At 42.2% G+C, this 26626-nt stretch overlaps 1 protein-coding gene across 15 annotated transcripts in view; it reads right to left on the bottom strand.

The window, feature by feature from the left end:
* Positions 1–5707: 5707 nt before the first annotated feature.
* Positions 5708–26626, bottom strand: part of tfec (transcription factor EC) — a 69535-nt gene continuing 48616 nt past the window's right edge. The window contains exons 1-9 of one of the 15 annotated variants that reach the window (XM_050035885.1): positions 23003–23143; positions 17332–17586; positions 16495–16596; positions 13797–13917; positions 11808–11864; positions 11609–11684; positions 10528–10675; positions 7470–7562; positions 5710–7374 (exon numbers count right to left, since the gene is read on the bottom strand). In XM_050035885.1, coding sequence (XP_049891842.1) covers positions 6961–7374; positions 7470–7562; positions 10528–10675; positions 11609–11684; positions 11808–11864; positions 13797–13917; positions 16495–16596; positions 17332–17586; positions 23003–23059 — 1323 coding nt within the window. In that variant the 5' untranslated portion in view covers positions 23060–23143 and the 3' untranslated portion in view covers positions 5710–6960. Of the gene's footprint in view, positions 7380–7469; positions 7563–10527; positions 10676–11608; positions 11685–11807; positions 11865–13796; positions 13918–16494; positions 16597–17331; positions 17587–18192; positions 18838–22370; positions 22456–23002; positions 23144–26626 lie in introns of those variants that run through there. The other 14 variants (XM_050035889.1, XM_050035883.1, XM_050035888.1 and 11 more) reach the window with 14 other exon arrangements.

The raw sequence follows: 26626 nt of genomic DNA, 5'->3' as shown, positions 1-26626 counted from the left end.
ATATAAGTTAAGCTGATTTGCCTAAGCTACCGAGTAATTAACTGAACTTAATCATTTCATTTCAATTCATTTCCATTACCTGAATTATTTTGCCAGTCTGTCCTATCTTTTGTAATGTCTGTGTCTGCTTAAAAGCTCACTGTTGTCTGCAAGTGAAAGAGAGGGGCCATCTGAACTCTGTTACAACACTGACCTCTAGTGTCAGTTTGGCCGCGCTCTGGCTGCTGTGAGTTTTAAATGTGACATTTTAGCAGGCTCATTGCTAGTCCTATCTAAAGGTAATGAATCCGCTTTGGACAAACCGCCTAGTTTGAAGCTTTAGCCTCCAAACGCCTGGAGCAGGGATTGCCCAGGATAGGGCAGAGGTAGATTAGGAGTCAGTGTAATGAGAAGCAAAGCATCTCTTTAGCTCACCCTTTGTCTTTGCCTCCATCCACCGAGCCTTAGAGGAGAGGGAGAGTGATACTTCTCAGGCCAGTGGCAGCCACACGGGCATTGGCTTTATTTTTCATCATCCTCTTCTTCTCAACTCCCTCCGTTCCTATCTCGATCTATTTTTTTCCTTCCTTCTCTCCGTCCGCAGCCGTGAATCCAGCCACGTGCTCGTGCCAAAGCGGCCTCACGTCCTCGACAGGGGATTGTCAGATCTTCTAGAATATGGAAAAACACAGATGCTTGCCAGTCACACTGGTGTGCAGCGCGTGGGTAATAGGCATAATAGGGTCAGGCCTGCATTTAATAAACAATTACCCATCTATAATAGATGAGTCCGGCTCCTAGGGCCCAGCGCCTGGCCTGGGTCGAAAGAGGGAACAGGGGAGAGAGAAAGGGAGAGGGAGAGAGAGGAGAGATGAATGAATAATGCAGATGAGATGCCCATCAGAGCACCCAAACGCAGGGACCCACGCTGTGCCAATTATCTTCCCCTGCTAATGATGATCGTCTTGATGCTCTCCCAAAACACCCTGTTCACCCCAGCTGCCCTGCACCCTCATGCCTAAATTTGCCCCCAGCACCTCGCCATGCAGACCTGCTCCCTAACTCGCCAAAACAGGAAACAGCTGAAGTAGTAACTGTCCTATTATATTTTATTTTGTAGGGGTAGCAGAGGGGTTTCCTGGTGGTGGGGGCACAGTGGCCATCGCTCCTCTTTTGAATTACAAATCAATCAGGGACCTCTCTTCAGCAGCTTCCATTCAGTCCAAGGTCACCCAGATTACACAAGGCTAAAGTGTGTGTGTCGGAGTGTGTGTGCATGCAGAGAGACCTGAAGGGGGGGGGGGACTGTCGCCAGCTGGATTAGCATACAACTCCGACAGAGCAAGGGAATTAAAGGCAGCACAGAGGTACGATGGCCAAGCAAAATGGTCCCCGCTCTCTGCTGTATTTGAATAGACAGCCTAAGATACGTGAAAACAGAGAGGCGGCGAGGAGAAGCTCTTTGGCCCCCAGGATCAGACGAGTAGGGGGGTGGGACCTGTGCTGCTCAGGCAGGCTGCTAGTTAAGTAGATAGGGCCCCAGTAGACTGCTTCAGTATGGGCTCTGGGAAAAATACACAGCCATTTTGGCTCCCCCAGGGCCCAAGTCTGTGGTAATAATGGGATCAGAGCCATGACCCTCCCAGGACACCGTACCACTATTGGATATTCTATTAGTTTCCTCTGCAGTGAAAAGAAGTCCATGCTCAGCTACTTTTCTCACTCGGAATCACATTTGTTTTACTTTTATGTAGCTTTAACAGTGACTAATCAAATTATTTAAAGTTTCCAGGAAGAGACTTCATTAACAATTGAACAGAGTGCAGTGCTACTTATGACTACTGTAAAACCTTCTAGTATATAAAGCTATGTATTGTGGATATCTTCTAATCATATCTAATGTACTTTATGCATGCAAGGATATTGTAAGCTATTAACATATGCACAAAAAAAAGCGAGCCCCATAATTGTTCCTTTTTACCATTTAATCCCAGCACTGGAAGATACAGCAGAGATCACATTAACATTTACATTTCTGAATCCCCCACCTCCTTGATACAGCTCCAGCTTTCAGCCTCAGCATCTCATCTGCCTTTACATAATATCAGGCTGTATTAGTGCTACATATGGAGCTCCACTGTCTGTGCCGCGTAGATTTACATTTTCCTAATGATGTGCTTTCATTTTTCCTCCGCTATCCCCCTGTCCTTCCCTTCACCTCCAGCCCACAGCCCACGGTGATTTAAAACACATACAACTGTACTGCCGTTTTACTGCGGAATAACACAAAGCGCGGGTTGAGACACCTTTGGTCGCCCCGGCCCCCATCTGTTGCACATCTGGAAGTGGTGCGCCGCACCAATAATTGGAAGTCAATTTGTTTGAAGTTATGTATTTGGCATCTGGCTCGATTCATAAAAACTCTGGAAATCGCATTAATTTTATAGCATCTCAAGAAGGCCCAGCCACTTCTCGTTCTTTTTTTTCATCTCTCTTGTGTTCCGTCGTTAATGCACGTGGGGCCTTGCAAGTCTAGTGACGTGGGAGTTTGTCGAGCACTGGTCAGGGTGTGGTCCTTAATAAAAGCAGCATGGGATAAAGAATCATGGGATGAATTACTGTGGAGCACCGGGGCGACAATATTGATTGTTTGACTTCCTGATAATTAAATGTAAAGCTCAAAGTTTTATAATTTCGCCTTTAACTTTGACCTTAACCTCAGATCATTTCTTATTTTTCCTGAAGGAAAAACTCCACCAGGGGCCTAGTTTGCCACATTTCCAGCAGACGAGCTGACTGATTGAGAAGCGGCATGGTGTTGTTTGTCACACAGCTCTGAATCATGGCTGAAAATAGATATGACACTTGATGTTTGGTGCCTCACTGCCGGCTGTCATATTGTTATTCCCACTCAAATTTCACCTAATTTGTGCACAAGTCTTGTCACAGTCCAGATCCTGATGAGGGCTTTTAGGTGGTTATTTTTTTCCCCCCCTTAGCTCCCTCGTACGTGTGGCAACGAGGCGCAATGAGATACACACCTGTGTGTGTGTAGTATGCATATCTGTGTGTGTGTTTGTGCTTGCGTGTGCACATCTGTGTTTGCACACAAGCACATTTGATTAGGCTTGTTTGTGTGTGCGAGCGGCCCTGTGCGCGAGCGTGCGTGTGTCTGTTTGCAGCGCTCCAAAGTGAGTCACCTCAGCGGGAGGTGATTAAGAGTTGCCAATGGCAGGCTCGACAGGTGAGTGCATTGTAGCACGCTGGCAGCTGTGGCATCTGCACAGGTGACAGCTTCTCCTGCTCAGTGGTGGTGTCAGTGTTGGTGGGTGGCAGGAGGTCTGACAACGTTGTTTTGGTGACAGAACGACTCCGCTGTGAGGTTCACGACATCACTTGCCTTCTTTAGATTTGTCAGTTTATACTGGGAAGTATAGGGAGTACCAGCGTATACTGCCAGGGCACTATTCCATATGTGAAAGTCCTGTTTACCAACTTTACTTTTTATCTGACCTGATTGGCTTTCTTTGTTTTCAATAATCCATCACAAATGTTCTGTGTTGTACCACACTCCTGCCTTGGGTTTCTTTTTATGAACATGCTGCTCACTGTGATGACAAAACACAGCACATTGCTGCCACCTGCTGTTTGAAATACGACACAGCAGCAGCCCTTTCATCCTGAGAGTGAGGTAATTCTTTGAGGGAGACCATTTTGCTGTGCATGCATTAGTAACACAAAAAGGAATGGAAAGATTATTTTACAAGGTGTACGGTTTTTGGCAACTAGGGGGAAATCTGTTTCTGATGAAGGAGATTTGGTAAAGCGCAGAGGACATGAGAGGGAGACACAGGGAGGATTGTGGGATTACAAACTTTCCCAAATTTGTTTTACATCTTCAAATTTACATTCCCCTTTCCACATATGCAGCTAATGTCTCTGCCATAACAGCGTTATCGGATACCTGCGCTGTTTTCTCGGTTCCACTCCATAGATACTTTCACATCAGTTCCTGTGAGTTTTCAAACCGTGGGTTGATGAACTGTAATATTGCAAATAAAAAGTCGCTTGTTCTGATGTCACCGTTGCCTCATCCGACCACATTTCCTTTTGAAGCCTATGCATAACTGGCCTTGAACTTTGTCCATGATCGCCTTTGATATGGAGAGAAATGAATTAGTTAGGAAGTTTAATCTGACTTTCCTTTTTTTTTCCCGAGCAGAATGCTTTGTCTCTTGAGATAGTCTTAAAAGAGCGTTATGTGAATGTGCATGGGTATTACTGTCAATACTTTCATTACGGTAAAGGGTTTGTATTATTCTTCCCCTGACTTTCATCAATTCCTGCGCTACACTAATTAGATTTGTGTATTTCTTCCAAGTTTGGTAAGACGAGAGGAAAAAAAGCGCTGAAATCTAAATGTAAATTGAGCCTTTTGAAATTTCAGTCACGCTCGCTCTTTCTTAGATACTCTTCATGAAAATCTATATTTACCTTCCATAACTGCTTTGGCCAATTACCCGTAAACATCACTCACCACTTTGTAGTTGGAGTGACTGTACTCCATAATGATTGATTGGTTGGGTCTTATTTGCGGCTAAAGAGGAGATGCGAGCGAGGAATGTTTCGATTTCATTACAGAGAAACACACGCCATAATAACACTCTAAAACATTAATTCAGGGAGGCTTTGATGAGAAATCCATTTGGGAAGTATTGGCGTGTGTTTGTTGTATTATTAATGCATGACTACAAGATTAGAAAACTACATGTTGATGAATGATTTCTGAACACAAACAGCAAGTTTTGTGATCATATTATATTAAGGTCAATGTTTTTATAACAAACTTCCCTCAGCAAACTTTATCAATGAAACAAACAGTTTGCGATCACGTTCCCGCAAAGGACACATATCTTCACGCTGCTTACCTCCAAGGAAACTTTCTGAGCTCTCGGCTAACAGCTCTCACAGAAGCTCTTTATTCCTCGCCATTATTCATCCTCAAGGGCTCATCAGCTCACAGTAGGCTCATCAGAATTATTACTCCTCCTCTACTTGTCTTTATTATCCAATTTCCCTCCTCTCTCCTCCTCTCTGCCACTCATTGCCAATCAGCCACCTTGTATGCCAGCCCTTCACCTTCCACTGTGAAACTTTTCAGCCTTTGTTCAATCTTTAAGCCCTGCTGCCATCCAGCAAGATTGTTTAGCACTCAGTTTATCACCGGTCACTTTTTGTATCATGTGTCTACCATCATCCACCTGATGGATTCCTGTGCACTTAACAAGAGAACAGAGTGAGACATTATATATGTGATATTGCTAAGTCTGCCATTGAAAGTAAAATGCAAAAGACTGCTGTTTTGAGTTCTAGAAGTATTATTTTCTCATTTTAATGTAGTTTACATAGAATTTTGGAAAAGCAGTTGTAGTTAAAGATAGGGGTTTTTTTTGTATTGTTTGGGCATGGTCAGATTATGAGACAATGGGCCTCTGGGCAGAGACATGTAAAAGGCCCCACCACCTCTCCTACATAGGACAGGAAATGCACACAGACTTTGGGGTGATTCTGTGTCTTCTTTTTGTTGAAGTCATGTTGTGTCTCTAATGTTCATTGTGTGTCTCTTTTAGGTTGTTTTGCCCTGTTTTGTAGTTATTTTGTGTCTCGTTGATGTTGTTTTGTGTTGCTTTGACATACTTTGAGTTTACTGGGTTTTTTTTGTTTGTTTTTTAGGTAATTTTTTGTCTTTTTTTAGTCGTTTGCTGTCACTTTGTAGTCATTTTGTGTCTCTTTTGGTTCTTTTGTTATTTTGCGTTGTGTTAATGTAAGGCTAATGTCATTTTGTGTCTCCTTGAGGTAATTTTGTGTTTGTTTTTTAGGTAATTTTTTGTCTTTTGCTCTCTCTTTGTATTTGTTTTGCCCTTGTTGTCAAATGTTTTCATTTTGTGTCTCTTTGCAGTTCCTTTGCATCTCTTTGTGGTCTTTTTGTGTCTCTTCCTAGTCAGTACAAGATAATATGAGTGACATCTTGCAGGTCAAGGCCAGGGGGGGCCCTGACACTTTGGGCCCCTGGGTCTGCACCCGCTAGGCCCTATTAGTAATCCATCATAGTTTGGGTGTATATGAATGCAGATCTAGAATACATGATGATGACAACAAGAAGCCAAAATAAGGTATACCAAAAAAGGGGGGTTTTATTATATTTTTCTGACCCCTACTAAGAATTTAAAAAAGTAACGTGTTAGGTAATAATATATATCTTTTTCGAGAATACATGGATTAAAACATGTATAAATACATTAGGACTTATTTAACAGAAAACATTTAAAAGACAGACAAGACCAATACGACATGTTAGGCATTGCGGTGAGTACATCAGTCTCATGTTCATATCTTTTTTCAAATAAGGCACATCATTGTTTACAATCCGTCTGTGAAACAGTAGTATTTTCTTTTCTTTTTAAAGGACAGTGTTTGCAAGTTTTCAGTGATTATTTTTGCATAAATGTTACAGTGTACAGCTACCACAGTGTTTACCAAAAAAACAAGACAAAACAACAGTAGACATGGTCGTTTACATTATGTACTTAAAGGCTGATAAATGTCTCCCTTTTTCTTGTGAGTCTGTTTCTGCTCTGTCCGGGAGGCAGAGAAACATATTCATTGTCTATAGTGAAGTTAAAAAGAGCAGGTGGACGTCCATGAGCTGTTTCTGGTCCCATTAAGCTTTTGGAGAATCCAAACTTCAGGGACCAATCGAGCTCTAACACCCACCTGACCAACAAGAACTACACACTTTATATACAGGTGGCACTTTGAGGGGCACTGTCTGGTGTGTTAGCTGTCATTTAAATTACTTGCAACCCTGTGAGAGGTCATTGTTTGCCCGGAGCCATCAGTCTTTAAAGGCTCTGTGTATGCCCCTTTCCCACTGGGGATTACAACAGTGTTGTCATGAGTGTGTTGCTGAAGAGGGCGCCCTTATAGGTCGTCCCCCTCTGCAGAGCTGAAGCTGCTCCTGCGGCTGCTGTCCTTGGACGCAGCCCCAGGCGAGCCTGCCGAGAGGAGCGGGTCGGTGCCAAACGGTGAGAGAGGGTCGTCCATCAGGATCTCGTCCAGCCGGTGCTCCTCCTTGAGGGTAGCGCTGAAGAAGTCTGTGAAGTGGGACAGCGGGTCGGAGAATGTGGTGCACCCATCTGCGCCTGGAATGTGGTCCTGCGGCCCGGCAGCGGTGGGGATGGACGGCACGCCGGCCACCGCGGCTATCCTCTGGAGGTAGTCGCTGTTGGGGTCCTCCTGGTAGAGGGGCGGCTGCTGGGGTTGCTGTGCCTGGGGAGACGACTGCTGTTGTTGCTGCTGCTGCTGCTGCTGCTGCTGCTGCTGCTGCTGCTGCTGCTGTTGTTGTTTGAGGAGATGTGAGGACAGTTCAACTGTCCCCAAGGCTGAAGTCATGTTTGGAAGNGTTGTTGCTGCTGCTGCTGCTGCTGCTGTTGTTGTTTGAGGAGATGTGAGGACAGTTCAACTGTCCCCAAGGCTGAAGTCATGTTTGGAAGTCCGTGTGCTCGTGCCTGGATCTCAAGTTCCTGGAAAACAAAAGAAAAGAAACCAGGAGTTAGAGACGGTTTCTTGAGAACATTGCTTACACTCATTGCATGTTAGTCGAGATGAGATATGAATAAATACCTCAACTATGTGAATGCCAAAAGTATGAGCAGATTTGCCGTGACAACACAGTGTGGAGTGACATCATCACCACACCTCCACATCTCCTCCCACATACTGAGGTTAGGTTGGAGTGAGCTGCACTGGGGGAGTTTGGGTGTTGATTCACACACCTCTCCCACACACACTCTTATCACAGTGCTAATCACCTATCAGTGTCACCACAAAGGCCTGTTTGACCTTTGTTAACGGTCCTTTCCACGTCAGTCCTGGTCAGTGTTACCTGAATAGTTTTGTCATCTTTGAAGATGATTACAGATTTTGTGTTTTTCCCATCGTTCACATAACCTCAGAAAACCACAATCTCCGTTAAAGTGTACAGGGGTGTGTGTGTGTGTGTGGCCCTCTATTCATGCATGTGTCACTAAGCATCTCTTCTATCAGTGTTCATCATCTATTTCTCACCTGCTGTTTTTCCACTAAAAAGAGCCAGGGTCACTGTGTTTATTCTAGGGATGCACCGAATATCCGGTAACCGAATATATTCGGCCGAATATTGCAAAAAAACACACATTCGGTATTCAGTGGAATAAGTGAAAAGCAAGGCCGAATAATAGCGGCGTGTTTTGATAACGCAATCAAACAGCGTGCGGTGACGGACGGAGTAAAATGTCGGCAGTGTGGCGACATTTTACTCCGTCCGTCACTGCACTCGCATTTGCGACTAAAAATAGTTTTGTTCGAGCAAAATAAATCATTCAGCACGCTGTGTGAGTACAGATTTCAACTAGCAGCAGAAACGAAAGGCGAATCCCGCCGGTTGTGGGTTGAACGGGGGTCACAGACACAGACAGGAATGTATTCCTGTCAAACACGGTGGCCATAGGCTTACCGGCGACAGAGAAGTCCGACTCCAATAATGTCCTCTTCTTGGCGTCATGACTGCCCAAAAGTACCTGGACAGCTGAGCCGTGGCAGCACACAGGTATGTGACGTGTCAGAGAAGAAACGAGCCGTTCACATTTCTCACCGCACTTTAGGGACTGTTCTTTACTTGTGGAGGGACTGTTCTTTACTTGTCAGGGGGAGGAGGGTGGCTGGTTGATTTTTATTTTATTTATTTATTTTATGTTGATCCCCCCTATGTTAATCACTTATTGATGCTGTTTTTGAAGTATGAATAAGTCAATAAGTAATTTATTCCATTGAAATATCATTGATGTATTATAGAGGAGTGATTTATCTTTTTATAAATGACAAAAGGTACATCTGCCTCATTTTTGCTGTGGTATCGTGATACTACTCAGAACCATGATACTTTCACTGGTATCGCACAGTGAGTCCCAATTTTGGTACCGTGACAGCACTAATCTGGAGGGGGTTCATCTGCAAAAACTAATGAAAAACTAAACATCGGTATTCGGTACTCGGTACTCGGTATTCAGCCAAGCGTTTAATTTTATTCGGCTTCGGCCACAGATTTTCATTTCGGTGCATCCCTAGTTTATTCATCAGGTAATTAGCACTAAGCTCTCAGAGATAAGTGGAAGGAGCTCATGTAAACAACTGAAGGGAAAGAGGGGTGGTCTAGTTTAGGTTTAGGGGTTGTAAAGCTTTGGAGGTGGAAATGAGTGTGAAGCACCTCGGGATGATTGAGTCAGGTGGGGTTCACAAAGTGAGCTCTCTGTCTTCACCAAACTGATCTTTGGCAATAGAAATTGACTTGGATTCTGCACTAAGATTGAATGAAAAAGATATTAGTGGGACATTAGTGGGTTGATTGGGCAACCTTTTGTGTTAGGGCGCAGACACACCCATCCCACATCAAAAAATAGTAACGACGGAGGCTAACTGTTGCGTTACCTCCCGTCACTTGTGTCTAGATCAGAAAGTTGCACTTGAACACACCACAAAGACTACCGCCAATGATTTACTAGCATGTTAGTTCTACACCTACATGAGAGGAAGTAACTCCATACCAGTCGGCAGCCGTCACCTGTATTCGTCATTCAAAAAGGGGTACCGGGAGACCGTCAGGACAGATACAAGACACTAGATAGCCAGGTATGACATTAACAACACAACCAAATGCTGACATTTATGAACTGTTTCTGCGAAAGAGCTTAGTGGCAAAAAAAATAATATAACCTGACCCCCTGACTTTAGTCGTTTGTTCACTTTCGCCACATCCATTTCTTCTTCTGTCTTGCAAAGTGATTTCACTCTGCCGTCGCTGACACTAATTCAACATGCTAAATCAGGCAAATAAAAGCCGACATGGGCCAACTACTGCTAACAGTGCGGGACACACCACAAAAACTAGGGTGACAGATGCTCACCGACGGCCGACTGTCAACCGACCATCAGGTTGGTGTGTGAGGGCCCTCAAGAAATAAACTCATGTTTATTAGGAGGAACACTGCTTTTGTGTTAGAGAAACATGAGAAGACGTCAGATGTGTGTACTTGTAATAATAACAATATACAAGACATTGCTTAAATATCTCATAGCCAGGTTTGTGAACATCCAGTTATAGTTAAAAAGTTGTTACTGTGTTGTCCCCCAAATAATATCCAATGTAAGTCATTTAATCTAATATTGAGTATTGAAATTATCTTGATTTGTAGGCCTCAGTTTGCTTTCTTGCTACTTGTCCTCAGACAAGTTAAACTGCAGCAAAGAAAGTACACTGACAAGAATGAATATTTTAAGAATAATATTTCACTATGAAACGCATTCAGATTTATGAGTTCAGAAACTCCTCACAAGCTTTCTTTGTCTCTTTATCTCTGAATATTATTGTGATTTATTGGTTCATCCATGTGGTTTTCACTCTGTACACCACAAAAACACACTAAACCGATATAGACTGTTATACTTTATTACCTGGATCCTCAGCAGAAGTCTCCTGTTGGCTTGCTCCAGCTTCTTCTGACGGCTCTCCAGCTCCCGAGCGTGCTGCTGCTCCTTCTGCAGCCACCTTATGTACTCCACCGAGGCCTTCAGGATGGTGCCTTTGTTCCAGCGCATGTCGCTGCAGAACAGAGAAATGTAAAAGATAACCTTTTACACAGAACCTCCTGATGTCTGCAGAATATCCTCCGCAATAAAAAAAATGGGGGGGAAAAGTTTTAACACAGAGGTTTTTTTTCCCCCTTTTATGATATGAATAAGAAATGGCAATTTACATGGGGCAATTATTCATCCTTGGACATTACATGGGGACACTGAATGGGAATTTTAATAGAATAGTTAAGTAGCTATGTGGAAAGTCCATTCTCGTACCTCCTTGTTCGGTAAAATTAATCCTCGAGTAAAAATAGGTGAGGGGAAAATGAGCTAAGTAGCAAGACGGAGGAGAAAATGGAGCTTTGGACTTGAGGTGCTAGAGTGCAAGTCATTCTTTTGCAGATATTATTGCTTTTTTTTTTAAGTAAAGGGGAGCTGTAGTAAAATTGTCCTTTACCACACGAGTGAGACGTTGGTCTGATCAGCGCTAATAATCTCTTTTATCTGGTGTTAACGGCGCGCCAACAACGCCAACCTTCCATTTAAATTTGAAGCAAAGTTCAATTGCGAAAGATGGCCGGTGGATTTCAATTCAGCTCCACGCTCCATCTCGATGTTCCAATTGTGCTTCAAACTTTGATTCAAATGGTGTGGCCTGCTTCTTTGCATTTGACCCTTTCCTCATCATTCATGCTTTGAGCTGAACTGCTGGGACCCAGTGAGAGGATGTACAGCTCTTGGAGCGTAGACTACAATGGGAGTTCAAGTGCACCCTTGAAATATGACTGAAATGTGCTTGAGTACTCATTTGAATTCAATGAACAACGTTTAGAGGGTCTTTGTGCTTAGAATTTAATATGCTTCCCCGCCAGACAAGGTCTTGCGGTTGTTACAGTGACATAAAGTGAAGCGAAACAGGGGCATTGTTTCAATAAATACCTTTAGATTTGCAACTTACGGATCGTTCGACTTTGGTATGAGTGTCCCCAGCTCCTTAATCCTGTAGTTGATGTTGTATCTTCGCCGTCTTTCAACTAAGCATGAAAAAAAGGGCAGTGATGATTAGAACATTGCCAGCTGCTGTGTGCAAAACTAGCCATAACTCATTTTCAGATGATGAGCTGTGAGGGAGTTTAAAGGCAGTGGGAGGCACTTACTCAGATTATGGTTGTCTTTTTTCTGTCTCTCTTTGGCCATCACTCTTGTGTCATGTTCTGTCAGGGAAAAAAAATTCACAGAGGGGAACGAATCGATTAGTGACACACACTAATTTAGAAACTGAAAGACAACGAACATAAAACGACACAAAATGTCCAGTCAGGAGATGCACAATCAGTTGGTTTGAGGGAGTTCAGTGGCGGGGTCAGCCAGACTGTGGAGTTTCCGTGCATGGGCCCACAACACAGACACAAGCTTGACCTCCTTACACACACACACACACACACACACACACACACATTGAATGAGCCCAATTTATCCACTCCAGCATGTCTGAAGCTCATTGTGGACGGAAAAAATGGGGATCGCTTTTAAACTACCGTAATTAAGACAGTTTAGCAAATTCACTAATCTGTCCCGGAGAATGCCAGTGCATCCATATTTGTATTCACATTCTTCCAAATTACATAATTGGGGACCTGAGATTGGATTTCCCAATTTGTCTCTGTTGATTCAATCAAGACAATTTAAACTCTGTGTAACAGCCCCATTGTCCTCTCCGCCCACGCTCAAATGAAACAGATGGCAATTTCCTTATTTGCTCGTTGAGAGTGAAGGGCTCTTCAGGCTTCCTTTCTATTTCCTAAATCAATTGGGCTTCTTTGCTTGATGCATGACATTAATAAGAAATGTCTTAAAGGGCCCTTTGTTTGTTTTCTTTTTTTTCCCCTTCAGTGTGAGGAAAAGTCTACACGTTTCAACAGCCTATTAACGGATCCAGTGACAAGCAGGACAGTGTTTGTCAAACACTGGACACAAATCGGCTTAAACGTTTGTCTGTTGTTTGCCTGACACGTGTAATTGGAGTCGACTTTAGCAGGAACAGACACATTGCCCTTTTTTTAGCTAACGCAGGTACACTCTGTTCTTCGTAGAACCCAAAGGGAGCTTTAAAGGGATAGTTTGGAGTTTTTAGAGGGGGATTGTATGAGGTGCTTATCTATAGACCATACATTAACTACCGTAGATGTCAGCACACCTCCAGTTTGGAGGACCAGGCTGGAGTCCGATGCAGAAGCTAAGCTATGCACTGTTGGGGATGGGGGTCGACAACAAAACACAATTTAGCCACCAAAAAAAAAGAACCACCTAAAAACAATCAATACTGGTGTAAGTGTACGCTATATTAAGAGTATTTCACTGCTTTATCTTTCTGTCAGACCGCCCATTTCGCCAGGGAAGCCATTAACAGCTTCAGTTCCCCATCTGTGCTTCCGTCAAAGCCGCCAGACTCCATTGAGAGAAAAAAAGTAATTTTAGTTCACTGAACATGGGAGTTGCCTGCCTACTGCTGCCTTGATCAGTTGGTTAGTTTTTGTTATAGTGTGACTTTGGTGAGTCCAAACTAACCCTTTTAAATGCCAGAGTCACACAGCTAACTGAATGAGGCAGCTGTAGACCAGTTGTTCTTGTATTCAGAAATGTTAAATTACAGTTTTTGTCAAGTCTGGCTTTGCAGAGGGTTATATAACGGCTTTGTTTTCCCATTGGAAATCACTGTCTGACAAGAAGGTAAAGTAGCAAAAATACTCTCAATATAGCATACACTTAAAATGATATTGATTTTTTTAAGTGGGACTTTATTTAGGTGGCTCAAATATGTTATGTTGCTGACCCCTCCACAGCAGTACATTGCCTAGCTTCCATGTCAGACTCAAGCCTGCTTCTCCAAACTGGCATGCCAACTGACATCTGCCGTAGAATATACACTGTCTATGACTAAGTACCCCATACAACCCCAGTTAAAAAAAATTTGAACCATCCCTTTAAGTCAGAGGAAATTTGCCTTATTTTTTTTGGTTCAATTCCCCAAAATCCTTTCATGTAGCAAGTAGACTTTGTGTGGTTTAACTTTTACAGCAATGTGAGGATGTAATTATTCATTAATTGGTTAGCTGTTTGATCAAAACTATGGTATGAGTTCATACCTGTGTATTCCCTTTTTACAGTGAGCTTTGTGGGGTTAGATGTGGGACTCATTCCACCATTAGGGGCGTTCATACCTTGTTCACCCCCATAGACGTCCAGCATGCTGCTACTGAGGGACACCTAGGAAGGAGAGAGAGGGGGAGGAGGATGGGGGAAGAAAGAAAAATTGTCAGTCATGGGTAGAGCATGCAAACACACTTGCAAACCACAACACAAATAGTTGTTTTTAGTCACTGTGTGGCTTTGTTTATCATTGACAGAAATGGCAAGAGACATGTGGCGTGATCACAGCCTACAGAAGAGGCTGTCAGCCCCCAGGCCTCTGGCTCTGGACCTCCCAGCAGGGAGCTGTAGTATCCATGTCTGTCTCAGCAGGACAGATTGCCTGCTCATTGAGTATCACAAAGACTAAAAGACAACCTAACAAGAGCTTAGCCTTTCTAACCAGGTCAATAAAGAGTCATCCTCCAGTCTTACTCTATCTAACCCTAAAGCCCTGTGAGGTTTGCTTTGCCCAGACGCAGTGCCTTGATCTGCTAATGCCACCATTTTCAAACCCCTCCACTTGAAAGCGCCTCTAACACAGAGATGTTCTCTGTGTTGGAAATAGCATCCCATTAGATGAAAAGGCTAGCTGGGTCAACTGCTTGAACAGAGGCAAAACTGTTTTCCTACGGGTCTCTCCTCGTCTGGGAAAAGCGTGCATCAGTTCTGCGATAATGACGTCTTTTCACGGACCGGGGAGATGTCAAGATATGGCGTGCTGACACACATGTGTGTCTAATTCGCATTTGTGTATTTATGGGAAAATGCTACAGAAGCCACCATGCATTCCACCGATGCGCGCAGCCAATTTTGTCCACGACATGTGTGTCAAATCTAACTGCCAGACCGGTGAACGTGATAAGGCTGCATGTCAAGTCAAGAGATGGGAAGGAATGGAAAGTAAGAGCGGAAAAAAGGAGAAGAAACAAAACAGACGAAACTGCAGACATTTCAGTTATCTGCAGTTGGTTTAGTTTGCATGTGCGTTTTTTTTTTTTTTTTTTTTCTCATTATCTCACCAAGATGGGAGAGGAGGAGGAGGAGGAGGGGACAAAAAGTGCTTATCAAAATGAAAGATTGCAACAATTCCCCTACTACTCCTATTGTAATCATCTCAGTCCCTCTCCCGTCTGTGTTCCTGGATGTGTTGACACGGCGAAACGACGTGATGCATCGTACTGTATGACTAATTAGGATGAATTGATCCATTTAAGCATGGTATCATTTCTGAACAAGCCCATGGGGAGTGTATGCATTAGCCCAATCCAATGGCTCAGTAACTCTCTCCAACAAAATCTCTCACTCCTCGCTCCTCTGTCGCGCTTCTGTCCTCATTTGAAACCCACTGGCTCTCCCATCCCCCCCCCCGCCCCCCATGCCTTATCTCCCCCCCTCATTCCTTCTCTGTCACAGTATCTGTTGTGTTTTGCTGCGTGTCACTTTATCAGTGTGTATGATTCTTTGTCTGCTAATCTGTCTCTCTCTGTATTTAAGGAGTTAGGCCAGATTCCCAGTGTTGCCATCCCACAAACTCTCCCTGTATTTGGCTCAGGTGTTGCTATGTTCTCCGGCCAAATGGACCTCTTGTCCGACATTTTTGTCTAGAGTTTTTGAATTCCTTCTTGACCAGGAATCCTACTGATAGTGCTTGTCTATGGTGCCATTTCTAGTTGGTTGCCTTCCCAGTAATGAATCTTAGTAAGACAGTGACTAAGTTTCTGTCCTATTCTATTTCTGCTTTTGGGGATGCAGCAGTTTATTGGCCGAACATCAGTATCGGCTGATATTGACCTTGTTGACTGCCATCTACCTATCAGCACAGGGGCACACCCTATTTTTTCCCTGATTAACTTGCATTGTGAACAACAACTCCATGTTGAAATCAGCAAAAGGAGAGCTAGCTAATGTTAGCTGTTAGCAGCCAGTGGCTGGAACCAACAGCTAAAGGAGGTTGTACTGAGTTACATTATGATGTGTTCAAACTCTGTTTAGTAAAAATGAGTATTGGGCGAAGGTGAATTATAATGTTGTCATTAATGTTGTTGTGTGATTAAATTTGTGCTCATTAAGAGATTGTGTAATGAAGGGCTGAATTACTTTTAATCAGTTCACTTAAATTTTTATAATGAAGATTTTTTTTGTATTGTTGTTTTTGAGGGCAAAAAAATTACAACAAATCGCAAAAATTGCCCAGATTGTTATTTTAAAGATCAGTGTTGGTATCTTGCTCAGAATTTCACTATCCCGGATGTGATCCCTAATTACTATAAATGTATTTTTTTTCTATTGTCATGAACTTTATACCTCTGTCTACAAACATCCTCCTTTTTAACTTAATCTGCATTGTTGATCTTCTTGAGTAATGTGAGAAATGTTGCTAAGCCCCAATGAACTTTGACTCATCTCTAGACTTAAGCTGACCCCAAACTAAGACAGGTCCCCTCTTTCCCAAGCAAGTCAAGCCTGCGCCTAAACCTTTGGGTGGAAGAACCTCACTTTCAAGTCTCTGTTCAACTTAAAAAAGAGTGAAGTCATTAGTTGAGGAACTTGAGAGCAGGTTTACAAAGAAAGAACTGTAGAAATCAATAGCTGCTGTCGGTCTGTCGCATTTGAAACAGTGTTAATGTAGCTGTTAATGTGATTCATACTTACATTGTTTTGCATTATGATGTTAGGCTCCATGCAATCCAAGCCTCCATCATTGAAACCGGATTCAAGACTAATAAGGTCATCAATAACTTCATCCATTGGAAACTAAAAGAAAACAGTAATTTCAGTGTACTCCTGGACAGGCTGATGATGTTTGTACCAGAATATCAATACTGTCCAAGTCGAATCTTCAAACCAAAATAGACACGAGGCAGGGGAGGGTTTGTTGAGAAACTAATCCAATAACAGACAAGTTCTCCACTGCCTAGTTAGTTAGCAGTGCTGGCGGGAAAAACACGCATCTGTTATCAAACTAGTTTCCTCCTTTAGAGGGGTTCTCTCATCAGAGACTGCATGTCTGAAGTTATTGATGAACACATCAGAGAGAGAGAGAGGGAGATCAATAATGGCATCACTTTGTTTAGATGATTAGTTGGAAATATTCTTTCAAACCCAGAAATATAGAAGTTGAATTGTATTACATGTCGACTGCCTGTCCAAACAAAGTGCCAGCCATGATTTATCTCTCTTAAAATCAGGATTTAGAGTGACTGAGACAGAATTTATACAAATGGCATAAAAAGCAAACACAGAACAGAACGTTTCCATTGACAGGAATGTGGAGTGTTGACAGGAAAATGTGTCAAGAATGTTGCGAAACCTACAAAAATTATGACCCACACTTTTTCAGTTTGTGACCCAGTCTGTGGTTCCAATATTTTGTTGCAATGTCACTCCTTTCCAGTCACTGCTAGGTGCATTTTGAGTTTGCTCAATTTCAGTTCCATATATTCAGCAACAACATAATTCACACTTTCCTTTTCCTATAAGTCCACTCACCTCGCTGTCATGATTGGCCATAGTGAGGAGGGTAACGGGGCTGTTGGGGTTGCTGCCGTCGCTGACGGAGGGCATGTGTCCATTCCTCATGATTGGCACGGTGGCCAGCGACTGGCCTTGGGCGTGTGGATGCGGAACAGCGTGGCCCTGCCCGGCCGAAGAGGCCAGCTTGGAGCCCAGCGTCAGGTACTGCTTGACCTGCTGATTCTGGGTCTGGTGGAGGTGGAACTTGGAGTTCTCCAGGTGGCTTTGTACCTGCAGCGAAAAACAAAAAAGAAGTTCAGTTAGTTGACAGGACAGAAAATCAGTTTATCACACATTCCTGCACCACTGAGATAGCACTGACTAAGACCATGTACACAGGAGGTGTTCACAGCAGCTGTCGGCTTTCCGAAAAGATGATCTAACTCAGCACACAGAAATAGTTGCGAGTCAGTATTTCCCATCATTAGTCACTTATACCGAGCAAATTTACAGACTTACAGCAGCGCTGTATTTTGTAGCACAATCACAGTAAAGTGAATCATGGTTAACATGTGTATCAAGTGTTTTTATGAGAATTAGGACTCAGAAGGCCCTTCCTCAAGTATTCTCATATTCTGATAATTTAGTACCAAGTTCTGACTGAAAATGTGTTCAAGAGAGCTTTTTTTCCCCAGAACTGAACTAAATTTGACAAACAAAATACATCATTTTTTGGTTAATCTTATATTGTATTAAGCTGCAGTGTTACATATATAAACACTCAGCCAGCAGTCAAGATCGCCAAACCAGTAATAAAAGCCTTACAAACACATGTGACATTAGAAAACACGACAGCACTGTTCAACAAAACATTTTCAATAATTTCAATAATCTTACATTTGAAGCTCTGGTTGCGTCCCGCATCGTGTAGTAACTGCAGTCAGTTAAGTGTGGCATTCTCAGAAAAGCTGATAATCTTCAGACTGGTTTGTTTTGGTGGAGCAGCTAGTCAACTTTAGGCATCCAGATCTGCTGCTGCTGCTATCCTGTTGAGCTGCTGACTTCTCAGTGAGTGTCTGTACTTCCCAGTCCCCTACCAAAGTCTTATAAAGGGCCTTAAGTGAACTAATTAGGCCCAAAGCTGGGTGTAAGCCTTTATGTTGCGTAGCATGATAATCACTTCAAACACTGGACTGTCAGATCACCCAGGGTTTGATCACTGCAGGATATCTGCCTTTAGCGTCTGTCACTAATTCATGTAGACCGCCCTTTTCTGTGTGACTGACCAATCGGTGATCAGCTCCCAACGTCCTCTCCTGCCTGCTCCAGGGGTTGTCGCAGCACAATTGACCCTTGTTCCCCAGTGGGGGTTTTAAATAACTCTAATGCCATTTTTAACCAAGCCTTTTCATTCATTCACTGGTTTCAATGTAGACAGTTTAGTATGATCAGTTCCCAAACAATAACTGCCATAAAGTTATTTTGAGGTCTTTATTACTGTATTTGAGGGCTATTCAGAGGGAACATCACCTAAAAACTTCAAGTTTAGGCTAATTACTGGTCTGGAGCTTACAAAGAACCTCACTGATCTTACTTATGTTATCAGTTAATGGCTTTTAGAGTACTTTTGGATTTACTTAGTAATAATACATGCATTGTTAGTGGTGGTATTACAATGTCAGTCTTGTCAGTTGCTGAGGCTCATCTTGTCTCTTTAACCCAGATTTCTTTTTGGACTTCCTCTTAAAAGTACTTGTTTCACTGGTCAAAATAGCGTGCTCTATGGGCTTGCCTGGACATCTTTTTATAACTACACGGCTGCTTTTTCCATGACTAACCTCCGCTAATCAGTTAGAAGTAGAACAAAGTCAGATAAGCAACAGTGCTGGTTTCTTACTTCAGCAGATTTAGCGGACTATACAACATGACTTTACTTAATATGTATGTGGAACTGATTGGTAAAAGATAATGTGATGTTAAAGAAGAGTCAACTTTTGAATCTCTTAACCATGTCTGCTACTATTTTCATAAGAATCAGCTTTAATGGCCGAGTAAGTGTGTACACAAAGAAGAAATCTGACTGCTCTCAGTGTACATGCAGCACACAGACAACAACAAGGCTGAACAAAGGTAAAACAAACATGTTTAGTCATACAGTAGTTAAATGGTGCAGAGTGCAAAGGGTGCTGGAATAAATATGGATTGATTAATGTAACAGGTTGCTTTATATTTACATAAAGTAGGTTGATAGGTTGGTAGGTTGATATGACAGTATATACAATGTATACAGTAGTGCTTATTTTTGATGATATTAACATGTTAATGTACAATGAGTGTTTAAATTATGAAATATATCATTTACTGGTAAAGTCTAATCTGCCAATTTTCTCGATTAATCGAGTCGTTGTTTGGTCGATAGAATGTCAGAAAATAGTGTCGATCTGGGTTTTCTGAAGCCCAAGATGGCGCCTCAAATGCCTGGTTTTGTCCATAACTTAAAGGCATTTAGTTCACTGCCATAGGGGAGTAAAGAAACCAGAAAATATTCACATTTAAAGTAGGGCTGCCACGATTAGTCGACTAATCGATGACTAATCGACTAGTAAAATAATCGGTGACTATTTTAGTAGTCGACTAATCGCTTTGAGTCATTTTTCATAGAAAAGTACTATAAAAGTACCCCAAAATACTCTTACTGCAGCTTCTTACGTTCAGATATTGGCAGCTCTACACACTCTCCCGTGACAGTGAACTAAAACCCTTTGGCGTGAGTATGAAACAAGACATTAGATGACGTAATTTTGGGGTTTGGCCGAGACAGACCGACATTTTTCAACATTTTAACACATTTTTCGATGAAATGATTAGTCGACTAATCGAAGAAATAATCGATAGATTAGTCGACACTGAAAATAATCGTTAGTGGCAGCCCTAATTTAAAGGTGCTTCATGTAACTCTGGAGAGAGATAGTTGCTTGTTGAGTTTCATTCCCAGGTTGTCAAATACCAATGCTCCGGGTTGGTATTCGGACTGATGCACCAACCCAAAGCGTCGGTATTTGACGACATGGGAATGAGACTCAACAACCTAGCATCTCCCTTTCAGAGTTACATACAGCAATTTCAAGAATCTGGAATCAGAGAATGGTGACTTTTAACTGGCATACAGTGCTCTTATGGGCCTAATAATGTTACTTTACAGAGCATATTATTGTACCCCAAAAACAAGTGTCATTTATTGACTGAAATAAAATGATAACGAAAGCATCAAAAGAACAATTTCATAACCTTTGCGGAACTGTAGCTGCTGCAGCTGCTACAGCTACTTAGTCACAGTTATGGGATAATGCTAAATGCTAAGCAGTACTTCTAAGCTGAAATGCTAAGCTACAGTTACAGTGGCACAAGTGGAGCAGAGCTAACTCCCTTAGTGATGTATATCATACAACTTTATCTACCTTAAGTTTGCTGAAATTTGCTAACATTAGCCACCATTAGCTACTGGTCATACCAGATCAAATAATGCTGCACCAACAACACCCAGAGGTAAGTTTTAATTGTGCAACAGCACATTTTATTTCTTGTGATTTGTTCTCTCAAAATTTACATAGTCTCACAGAAAAATAGCTGGAATTGCTCGTTAGCAAGTAGCCCGTTGTGTTTCCAGACTCCAGACTGCTAAACCATAAGGATTTTTAAGCCATTGCAACTTTGGATTTGTACTGAAACTCAGCATTAAATTCTCCTCGTCAGCTATACTAGCTACGGTTATTCACCACTCATCCACCTAACTAAGAACGGGCTCGTCCACAATACTCAACTTGTAAGTAGTGACTGAGAGCTCTTATATGACTTCTCCAGGCCAAACAAGATGCCAGTTGTTAGCCAATCAACATTTTTTTCCACTACGGATAGCAGGAGGGATGCCAGGACTGCTACACACCACATCTGCTTTGTGTGACAGTGGTTTGTCCTGGTTTCACTTCAGCTTTCTCACTACTGTAAATGCCGGAGACACGCTTGTTATCCACTTAAGGGAATCTGATTAGATTTGAGAGGTAATGGTGCTTCAGTCACCGAGGCCAACCTCAACAATGGCAGGCCTGTGTATGTGTGAAGAGGACATGCTGAAAATTATCAATGTCCGCCATACACATGGGACAGGAATGAGATAAGAATCGAATCAATCATGGATCAAGTTTGGTGTTGTAGTGACTATTCTGATGTTTGAGAGTTTATCTCTTGCGCAGTATGGCTACCGGCACCTGCTACAACAATTGAGGCAGTGTTTGAGGTTACTGGTAGAGAAGAGGTCACAGGTTCACTTTCCATTTGCACACATTTGCACAGTTATTCCTGGCATGCAAACCCAGCAGAGAATATAGGCAAAAAGAATCACCGACATCAAAGAAAGGACAGTCAGTGCATTTACTTTTGGCATTTCTAGCTCCACATGGTTTTGCAAATGGACACCATTTCATGCACCAGAATAGCATTTGTCAAGTTTTGGTTTATGCTTCCTACATCAAGTTAAACGATTAAAAACTGCCATTAGGAGATCAGCTGCATCTCCCTAACTTCATTATCTTCATTAGAGACGTTTAAATCATTAAAGTAAAGATGTCAGAGCCAGACAATGCCCTCATTCAATATGCAATGCCTATTTATTTCTCAATCAGACTTCTTCTAACTTCTTCACGAATATCATTTGTGTTCTTGCAGGGATCTTATCCACACATAAATGCAGCAGGTTGATGGAATCCGATAAATACTTTACTATGCTCCGCTGTGAAGTTACATCACAAACGTTTTTTCCAGCAGTTATATAGAATATGTATCTGATTCATGCAAGAAAGTACACATCAAAGCAATGCTCTAAGAACAACTCGGTTGCCCTCTGAAGTATATAGCCATTAATCCTGCATTACAGGACATATATTCCCCAAATCACAAATTCTCCACCATAAGATAAAAACATAACAGTCAATGCTAAATCTTAGGGGTCCAGTTTAATATAGTCTTTCAAATCATGATTTCCCTATTTGTGAGATGCAAGTAATATTGGCGTGATTTACCTCAGAGTTAAAAGGTGTTTTTCTCTAGTCCCACTGAAAATGCTGCACCCACACTGTCACTGCAACAAACTGTCACAGGTGTCCCCTCTAAATGAAAAGCTCTTGCCTAACTCAGTTTCAGTCTTGCCCAAGTTCTCCTTTCACTTCAGAAAAATCCAACAACTTATGAAACACAGGGTGTTGGTGACATTAACTAGCTGTACAAATTATGGACAAAACCTAGTAGGAGGTTTGGATTCATTTCTGCAAAATGTTGTGTTTAATACATATTGAGAGTAGGAATGCGTAGTTATCTATTTCCAATCTTGAATGTACAGAGATAAGATGAAAGTTGAACAGAAAGCCTTCTCGGACATGCTTACTGTATTTTTGCTGATCCTGCTAGTAAATGGCTGCAACCACACACCCCAGATTGTGAAATGTGAGGGAAGATAAGACCGGGACAGCAAACTGATCACAAAAATTGCATTCCACGGTGGCTGTTCACTTATTCAGCTTGTAAATGCATGCCTCTTATAAAGCGCAGACAAATTTTTCTCACATGCAAACACAAACAGCTGCACACACACACTTTTCTATATCTGATCTGCTCCCAATTTGCCTGGTCTGTAGCCGATTCGCTCCCCCCCTACCTGTAGAAGTTGGATCTCTGTCAGTGTGATCACTTTGACCACACAACAGCGACTCATGGCTCCCAGAGTGGCAGCGTCTCCCACAAGAGGAGCTGCAAATTCTTACAGAAGAACATGAACTGTCACAACTACAGCTGTGTCTCACCGAGACAGGGAGAGAAGAGGAAGAAGACGGGAGCTTTTGCAGAAATATCGGAGAGGAAGGCATGACACATCAGCTTATTTGGGAGCCGCACGGGCCGTTTCCTGTGTGTGTGTGTTAGTACGTGTGTGTTTTTGGTCAGGGAAAAGGCCTGACAGAGGCAGAAATACAGATGGCAGTTAGTGGGGTTGGGGTGTGCGTGTGTTGGGGGTGTAATAAGTTGACAGAATGTGAGTTCCTGCTTGTGGATCACCACACTTTCCTTCCTCCTGCAGAACATCCAGCCCAGCTCAGCACATTCTCCTAGGTTATCTTCACGACACCCACTTCCCTTGGAAGGCTTTTCAACCATCAAACTACAGTCAGAGAGTCAACTAGGGAAACGTACAGAAATGTAATCTGTGCATGTGTGCAAATATACTAAAACACACAGATGTACGCTCACACAAACTTGTTATCATGTCCCAGTCACTGTCAGGCCACAACAAAGGCCGATACAGGCCTTCCCAGAACTGCTCCCAGAGAATTCCTGGACACAGCAAAACTCAACTGGGGTCATCACAAATCCTCCCTGCAGTCCAGACCTTTAGATAATAAAAACAATCAGCTAAATCAGAAGCCAAGACTTCTGACTAATGACTATATACAAGAAAGTTGAGTCCAACTTTAAAACCCTACCAGGGTTAGCAAAACAAATCAAGATAGATACATTTCTGTTAAAGCGAATGTTCATTTTGTTTTACTTGCACCATGTTCACCTACAAAATTGGTAACAGTGTAGCCAATAATGCTAACACTGAATACTGCTGGGTTTCTATCCTACCTGCTTTCACCTGGCCTATGTAATTAGTACCCAATTTTAAGAGTGAAATCCAGTGTGGTTCTTTACAGTTTTATTCTCACGGCTTATTCAGTGATTATTGCAAACATTATCTGAGGGTTTCATATATCTCTTGATTAGGGTTGGGTGCCGTTCACATTTGAACTGATACGGCTTCCAGTACCTGGAATTCAATACTGATACCCAATACCTTTTTCGGTACTTTAATTTTTCTGTGAAAATATCGTTTTTGAACCAGCTGCAATAAGGGGATCGTCGTAGTTGGTTTCTGTCTATTTGCTCGTGTGTGTATATGTGTGTGTGCCTGCTTGTCTTGCAGTGATACTATGCTATTACTAAAATGATAAAGAAAAGAAAATAGACCAGATGCTGAAACTTTCGTCAGCACCGGCGCTGCACTGATAGCTTTGGTTCACTGGGCTTCAAGGGTGTGCTTCGGGGTGTTTCTGCCTCCTGCCTGACATTTCAAGGCACTTTGCAGCACTTCTGCCTCTTGTCCAAACCTTCCGTTCTCACCCAGATGTACTCAAAGGTACTGAAATTTGGTACCGATGGAATTAATGTGAATAGGTACTCAGTAGTACCGATGGAATTTGGTAAATACACTACCCAGTTCATTACTGGGTAAGTTCATTACCCAGCCCTACTTTTGATTCACATTAAAGCATCTACAAAGAACTTTTATTTTGTTGGAATTTGTGGCATAGGGATTCCTCTTTATTTTTATCCATTTATTTCAACCTTACCAACAAAATTAGCTAACAGTTCTCTTCATCTTTTGAATGAGCGACCAAGGTTGACTTGTGCTTTTTGCCCATGCTCTGTCATTGTCTCTTTAAGGTTTATTGCTTCGGTTCATCGGTCAGTTCTTTTGTTTTAATCTTTGCTAATCCTGCCCCAAATAAAATAATTACTTGGCTAACTCACTGTGAAACTCTTCCCTGGGAAGACGTAAACATATGCTCTTCCAGTCTGGTGCCTCAAATCATTTTGTCGGACTGTGCAGGAATCGGACCCGCGGGCAGGCATTTAGAATAACTCTTTAGAAATAGCCAGTCTTTTTGCTGATGGTCTTGTTTGCTTATATAGGCCATGCAGAGGCATCAGTATTAAATTGAGGCTGTTTTATAACCAGTTAAAAAAACTCCTTGTAGCTTCTTTAATAAACACGTTAAATTAAGGACATTGAACGTAATAAAGCAAATCAAATCAAAATCATTCTCTTAAATCAAGCTGGTACAGATTTAAAGAATCAGTTTAACACTGTACTGCACAATAAGCTAATGTCTCCTTTCAGCTGTTAAATTGCAATTTGTCCCACACGTGTCCATGGTGGATGATTTCATTACATAGAGAATGCAAGTCTTGATACTTGTCGGCATCGCAGCTGGATGGGTGAGCATTATTTATGCTGCTGTGTCCAAATCATTTTGCTGCTGTTTGAAGGTCAACATAACACATGCTCAGCTGTTCTTCATGTCTGCTGTGTGTGCGTGTGTCCATGTATCTGTTGGTACATGCACATGCTGTTACTGTGTTTTGTGTTCTTACAACTTCACTATTACCCACGTGTATATTTGTCTGCTCTTTGTTTATTTGATGTCCACTGTGTGTACGCGATCTATCAGATATAGCCAAATTCCTGGCAGGCCATTTTTGGCTCATCTCGGGGCGAGCCACAAGTGCTCACCTTTGTTAGTCCCCCTGCATGGCATGTTTTAAACATCAGGGACTTCCTGTAAGAGTTGGCCTGCTTCTGAGACAACACTTCAAAGTGCAGCTCCCACATCTGAGGACTGTTTTATCCTGCTAGAAAAGGAATGCATAATGGACACGGCACCACTGCACTTTTAATGATTCTCATATGAATTAAATATTATAGCCATTTTAACTGGATTACACGTGAAACTATGTGTGTGTGAGAGAGAGAGAGAGAGAGAGAGAGAGAGTGTGTGTGTGTGTGTGTGTGTGTGTGTGTGTGTGTGTGTGTGTGTGTGTGTGTGTGTGTATGTACTTGTTACCTTGATGAAATATTGAATTTATGAAAATGGTCTGCCTCGACAGTGGTGTAAAAAAAAAAAAAATCAAGATTCATACTTAGAATAAAGACAGAAAATGACTTAGGTACCCACTGGATTTTTGATTGCGAAAAAAAGGGATGTTAGTTTATACTCAACACACTGGTTATATTCATAAGGCCTCACAGAGATTTTAAATGTATTTCCCGCATCGTAGGCTTTTTGTTTGTTTCAAACACACAGTTTAAATCTGCTTGCAGTTTTGATATGTTACTATTATAAATTTCTTGTTGTGACTGTGGCACACACAAGCATGGCTGAGCTGATAGAACACAAATACAAACAATATAATACTATTAAGTAGTAAATCTTTCAAGGAAAAAGGCAGAAAGCTCATCAGCAGTTTGACTGACTGCTTAGTTAATTTCTATAAATACATATCAGCCAATTTCTGCAGAATCTGTAGGTGACGGGACAAGATTTAGGTATCAGAAGCGTTCTGGTTTCTGTTTGTCATCCGATTAACATTGACCAATCACGTTTGAACAGCAGGTAAACAGTCCGAATGGAGAGGCTCAACATACTGGCTTAGCTTTATACTAGCTTTTTTAAAATGTATCTGC

The sequence above is a fragment of the Epinephelus moara genome, chromosome 23 (assembly GCF_006386435.1).
Source record: "Epinephelus moara isolate mb chromosome 23, YSFRI_EMoa_1.0, whole genome shotgun sequence".
In the NCBI taxonomy this organism is placed as follows: domain Eukaryota; kingdom Metazoa; phylum Chordata; class Actinopteri; order Perciformes; family Serranidae; genus Epinephelus; species Epinephelus moara.
Note: the sequence above shows the minus strand (reverse complement) of the source record. Positions and strands in the feature narration are given on the sequence as shown.